General features: G+C 39.7%; 1 protein-coding gene and 1 non-coding gene across 2 annotated transcripts; both read right to left on the bottom strand.

The window, feature by feature from the left end:
• Positions 1 to 1,022: 1,022 nt before the first annotated feature.
• On the bottom strand, positions 1,023 to 1,128 carry LOC117313488 (U6 spliceosomal RNA). Its single transcript, XR_004527994.1, has one exon. It is a non-coding gene; the product is annotated as a U6 spliceosomal RNA (small nuclear RNA).
• Positions 1,129 to 4,063: 2,935 nt separating this feature from the next.
• On the bottom strand, positions 4,064 to 4,967 carry OR10V1 (olfactory receptor family 10 subfamily V member 1; the record flags this gene model as incomplete). The annotated part of the gene is given in 2 exon segments (XM_019947948.2): positions 4,064 to 4,279; positions 4,281 to 4,967. Coding segments are annotated over 2 exon segments (903 nt in total), but the record flags the coding sequence as incomplete, so codon positions are not given.
• Between the last annotated feature and the right edge of the window lie 1,528 nt (positions 4,968 to 6,495).

A 6,495-nucleotide genomic window follows, 5' to 3' on the forward strand; every position in this document is an offset into this window, starting at 1 on the left:
GATGTGTGCTTACCAAATCATTGAAAGAGATGGAGAAGGTGGCTCTAGGCTGGGACTCTAGGAAAGACTTTATAGCACAGAACTGGACACCCAGAGGAAACATGACATTTATCTGAAAGAGTCTGGGTAATCAAGGAGTCCCCATTGATGGAATTTTTGGCTCCAGAACCACATCTCATCTGCTAGACTCCCAGCAGCAAAAGTGGAAGCCTCATGCTCAGGGCGCTTCTTCCTCCAGGTTACTCAGTTTTAATTCATGTCTTGAGGGATTGCATCTGAGTGGTGGAAATTACATAACATCCTAAGTTGTTAGGAAGTCTAAATCCTTTTAGGTTCTGAAGTTTGTGAACACTCACCAGATGGTTGGAACAGATTATGTACAGGCCAAGTTGCCTCCACAAGTTGTACATCGACTGCAAAAGTCAAAGACCATCTAGTACCATACCCCTGGGTAGGTGGGCTGTCTAATTGGACTGGCAAAATACAGATCAGAAGATTGTCCTGTACAAGTCAAACACATGGAGGATATTCAAGTTTGTAATTTATAATTAACACACACGCACATGCCTACACACAGCCTAGCTGGTTATCTGCTGTCCACATTGCTCTCATGCACATTTCTTTTATTTTTAATTTTCTTTATTTATTATAGAGATATAATCGACATATTATATTAGTTTCAGGTATAAGACATAATGATTCAATATTTGTATATATTGTAAAATGATCATCACAACAAGTCTAGTTAATATGTCACCACACATAGTTACAAATTTCTTTTTCTCATGATGAGAACTTTTAAGTTCTACTCTCTTAGTAACTTGTAAATGTACAATTCAGTATTATTAACTATACTCACCATGCTGTACATTACATCCCTAGGACTTATTTATTTTTGGAACTGGAATTTTGTAGCTTTTGACCCCTCCCTTCACCCATTTTGCCTCCTCTCTCCCCGCCCCACCCACCTCTGACAACCACCCATGTGTTCTCTGTACCTATGAGTTTGCTTTTTTGTTTTTAAAAATATAGAACACTTCACAAATTTGCGTGGGATCCTTGCACAAGGACCATGCTAACCTTTTCAGTATCATTCCAATGTTAGTATATGTGCTGCAAAAGGAGCGCTCATTTCTCTTTTTTCCTTTAGTTAAAAAAAATTGAGATATAGTTGATTTACAATATTATTTAAGTTTCAGGTGTACAACATTGTGAGTCACAATTTTTATAGATTATACTCTAGTTATTATAAGATATTGGCTATATTCCCTGTGCTGTACAATATATCCTTGTAGCTTATTTAATTTATACATAGTAGTCTGTACCTCCTAATCCCCTACTCCTATCTTGCCCCTGCTTCTTCCCTCTCCCCACTGGTAACCACTAGTTTGTGCTCTATATCTGTGAGTCTGTTTCTTTTTTGATATATTCACTAGTTTGTTTTATTTTTTATATTCCATGTGTAAGTGATAACATATAATATTTGTCTTTCTCTTTCTGACTTATTTTACTAGTGGGTTTCCAAACAATAAAATAGCTATCTCAATGCCAATCTCTAGTAAAATTCTGGAAGTGCATGATTGGGCAGATAACTTGTAAGCGTTTGAAAAACCTGGTGATGACTAAGAGCCCATAGGAAGTTACTGAAGACAAATGCACCTTACTTTAAAAATAAGGCTTCTAAATGCTTCAGTTTATATAAGTGCTACAGTGTATTTTGATTGTATGGAAGGATTTGATACGCTTCCTATGATATCCTTCTTGGAGAGATGGTTTATTATAGATTGGATGGCGAATTGGTTATTTTTTTGCTGCAAAAGAAACCACTCCAAACTTAAGGGCTTAAAATAGCAATGATTTTATTTGCCCAGGTTTCTGTGGGTCAGCATTTTGGCCTAGCTCAACTGGGCAGTTCTTCTGCTGGTCTTACTGGGGTCACTAATGTGGCTGCAGTCATCTGGTGGATTGACTGGAATTGGTCTAGGGAGCCTCAACTTGACATCCAATTTGTGTTCTACAAGGTGTCATTCTAGGCCTGCTTTCTTCACATGTCAGTCTCAGGGCAGCAAGAGAGGACAGGCACCAAAGGGTAAGGGTAAAACCTCTGCCTGCAACAAAGCAAGTCACATATCCATGGGTGACAGGGGTCACCTAAAAACATGGATACAGGATGATGGGGTCAACAGGGAGTGGGGATCATAATGGTGACAGTGTAACACAGATGGTGTTAACTGAGCAGGTTTCTATCTAGTTGGACAACAGTTGTCACAGAGGAGGACTACCATAGATGCTGCATTCATCCTGTCCTCTTTTAGATATTTGTTAATGACTTAGACAAAGGAAATGAATGCAATTTTGGCCATGACACAAAATTATGATGAATAAAATAAATCCTGAAGATGACTTGTCAGTTTAGTCACTTGGCCAAAACTAATAAAAACACAATATATCAGTGTTAAATGAAAAGTCTTCCATGTATGTTAGTAAAATAAATTATGAGAAGGCAGCATTGAAAGACATATGAAAACTATATTTGATACCATATTTATGAAACTAAAAGGATCAAGATGAATTAATAGAAACATAGTTCACAGGTAAAAGTAGCAGTTCCCCAGAACAAAATATTCCCAGTGTATTTTGTTTATTTCTGAAAATTTGCAGAAGAATATGGAGCTAGGGAAAATCTAGAAGGTGACCTGTATGATGAGAGGGTTCAAATATAATCTCCTGGAAAATGGTACAAATGAACCAGTTTGCAGGGCAGAAATAGAGACACAGATGCAGAGAACAAACGTATGGACACCAAGGGGGGGAAGTGGTGGGAGGGGTGGTGGTGGTGGGATGAATTGGGAGATTGGGACTGACATGTATACACTAACATGTATAAAATAGATAACTAATAAGAAACTGCTGTATAAAAAAATAAATAAAATTCAAAAATTAAAAAAAATGTAATATCCTGGAGGAAGAGTTGATGGAGTACTTGCTCTAGAGAAAAGAGGACTGAAGACTTATAGAAGATGCACAATCGATCCTAACACATGTGAAGAGCTGTCATGTAGAAGAGAGCTCTTAGGGAGGAAAAGCAGGATCAGTGGGAGGAAGTTGTTTGTAGATAGACTTTAGCTCAAGGTAAGGTACAGTACTTTAACAACTGGAGTTGTCCAGCGAGGAATGGAGTGTCTTACAAGTTGATGATCTCTCTCCTTGGAAGCTCAAGCAGAGTCTGGAACACTCTCTGAGATAGAAGAGATCCTCAAGGAATCCAATTCAATGATGCCCACTTTCTTCCTCTCCTATATTTTCACTTATTAAATTAAAGAACATTTCCTCCATTATTACTATGCTTTTTATTACTGGGGTGCTCTTTAAACGTTATGAACAGAATCATGAGTTTTCATTTTGGTTAACAAAACAGGAAATGTAAAAAAAATTCCTCCTTCCTTTGGCTAACGGCAAAGCCTCTTTTTTTTTTTTTTCCCATTCAGGGTCTGCTGGGCCAATATTTAGAACATAATGTTATGACCTTGGAAGGAACACATCTCTGCCACTTCAGAAATAAGGAAACTGAAGCCTAGAGAGATGGAGAAACGTGCACGAGGTAACGTATATTCTTACTGGCAGAGCGAGCTTAGAACAAGGGGAGTGTCATTGTGTGAAGACAGCTTAGTGTTTAGATTTCCGAATACTCGTGTTCTCATCCTGGATATGTCTTTTGTTAGCTACTTTAGTTTTCTTTTCTAAAAATGAAGACAATTATACTTATTATAGGCTGAGTGAGATAACCCACATAAAGTACCTAGGACGCAGTAGAGGTCCAATAAATAAATGCTGAAGCTCCTGCATCCATGCCCAGGACATCATGTTACCCTGTGCGATAAAGCTTTATTTCAATTAGTAGTATTCATTTCCTCCGGTGCATTCATTATTCTTCTAGAATACTATGTCTCAGTTTGTTGAGGACAGTCCTGGCTCATGTATATCATCCCAGCATAATTATTAACTGCATCCCATTTCATTCTCAGAAGTGTCCTGATTTAAATAAGTCGTAGAACCATCCTACCTAAAACGCGCTTAGTGCCCTCCTTAGGGCATCTTTCAATTCCTTGTTCCTCATACTATAGATCAAGGGGTTTAAAATGGGAGTGATAGAAGTGTAGACCACAGACACCACCGGGTCCATCTCAGGAGAGTAGCTGGAACTGGGGGACAAGTATGTAAAGCTGGTGCAGCCATACTGCAGGAGGACCACTAAGATGTGCGAAGAGCAGGTTGGGGAAGGCTCGGTGGTGCCCTTCTGCTGACTGGATCTGTAAAATAGCTTCCACGGTGAAGACGTAGGAGATGGAGGTTACTGAGAGGGGGATGCTTAGGACGATGAAGCTGACGATAGTTTGGTGAACGTGCGTGTCTGCACAAGCCAGGCGCACGACGGCAGGCATGTCACAGTAGAAGTGGTAGATTTCGCTGTTGTTGCAGAATGGGAGATGGAAGATTAAAATAGTCAGTGGTAGCGACAGCAGGAACCCCAGTACCAGGGATCCTACCATCAACTCCACACACAAGGGCCAGCTCATGATGAGGGTGTATCGTAGAGGGTAGCAGATTGCTATAAACCGGTCATAAGCCATGACTGCAAGCAGGACACGATCAACCCCACCCAAGAAGACAAAGAAAAACATTTGGGTGCCACATCCAGTGATAGAAACAGGAGTTTTGCCCATTGAAAGAAGGTTTTCCAAGGCCAGTGGGGTGATGGAAGATGTATAGAAGATTTCCAGAACTGCCAAGTTAGCCAGGAAAAAGTACCTGGGGGCGTGGAGAGAGTGGTGGATCTGGACAGTAACTGCAATGATGGCATTTCCACGGAGGCTGGTCAGGTACATCACCAGGAAAGCCACAGAAATCACCACCTGTACCTTTGGGTCAGCTGAGAATGGACGAAAGAAGAATAGTATCTTTGCAGTTTTTTGTATCAAACAGTTTTATTTATTTCTTCCATGGGTATGGCATTGGACCTACGAAAAGGAAAGATGACACCGTCTCTAGGTGCCTCTCATTTAATACGATGCTTTCCCAACATTTCCATTCATGGAAGTACTTTGGCAATTATGTGCACACTTTCATTTCAAAGCAGATCATGGAACATTATCATGTGTACATTTGCCACCTTTACCCTCAAGTACTGAAGACTGAGAAATCCTCGGTGGTGGGGATTTTGATGATCTTTGCTTTAATTCCAGTGCCTAGCATAGTACCTGATAGAGAAAGTTTTCCAAGAAGTATTTGCTGAATGAATTAATGAATAAAGTCAATTTAAAGTTCAAAGGTACAAAATAGATAAAATAGGGCTTCCCTGGTGGCGCAGTGGTTGACAGTCCGCCTGCCGATGCAGGGGACGCGGGTTCGTGCCCCAGTCCGGGAAGATCCCACGTGCCGCGGAGCGGCTGGGCCCGTGAACCATGGCCGCTGAGCCTGCGCATCTGGAGCCTGTGCTCCGCAACGGGAGAGGCCACAACAGTGAGAGGCCCGCGTACCGCAAAAACAAACAAACAAAAACAAAATAGATAAAATAGGGTATCAATTCATTATGGGAAACTTGAAATGGGAAATTTTAGGAATGTATAAATAGCTGTGTGTCGTAGTTTAAAGAAAATTGTGCTAGAGCTACATTGGGATATTGCGTCACAAGCTCTGTAATTTAGCTCAAAACCCAGAGACTTTATTGAGTCATTTTGCTTCCTCTCCTTTATCCAATAAATACCAGTATTCATTTGTCCCTAAATACTGATAGTTGGTCCTTCAAATTTTTCTCATATCAAAAAACAAACATTATATAATATTATTCATATGTGGAATCTAAAAAAAATAATAATACAAATGAACCTGTTTACAAAACAGAAACAGACTCACAGACTTAGAGAATGAACTTATGGTTACCGGGGGGGAAGGGTGGGGAAGGAGGGATAAATTAGGAGTTTGGGATGGACATGTACACACTGCTATATATAAAATAGATAACCAACAAGGACCTACTGTATGGCACAGGGAACGCTGCTCAACATTCTGTAATAATCTAAATGGGAAAAGAATTTGAAAAAGAATAGATACATGTATATGTTTAACTGAATCACTTTGCTGTACACCTGAAACTAACACAACATTGTTAATCAACTATGCTTCAATATAAAATAAAAATTTTCAAAAGTTCTCATGTCTATTACTTTGGTCCCTTCCCACTGCCCTGTTAGTTCTATCCATTGTTACCTTACATTTGGATTCTTGTGATTACCTCCCATCTAATCTTCCATTTCCCTTCTTTTCTCTCTATAATACATCCTGCTCTCAATTATCATATTATTCATCTGCTTAAAAATTTTCAAGGCCTTCCTATGTATTAAATGACAGCTTTCTCACTCCTCTGCTGATTATTCCAGTGTCTCCTGGATCAGACTTTTTTTTTTTTTTTTGGTGGTACGTGGGGCTTTCACTGTT

The sequence above is a fragment of the Tursiops truncatus genome, chromosome 8 (assembly GCF_011762595.2).
Source record: "Tursiops truncatus isolate mTurTru1 chromosome 8, mTurTru1.mat.Y, whole genome shotgun sequence".
NCBI classification, from domain to species: Eukaryota; Metazoa; Chordata; class Mammalia; order Artiodactyla; family Delphinidae; genus Tursiops; species Tursiops truncatus.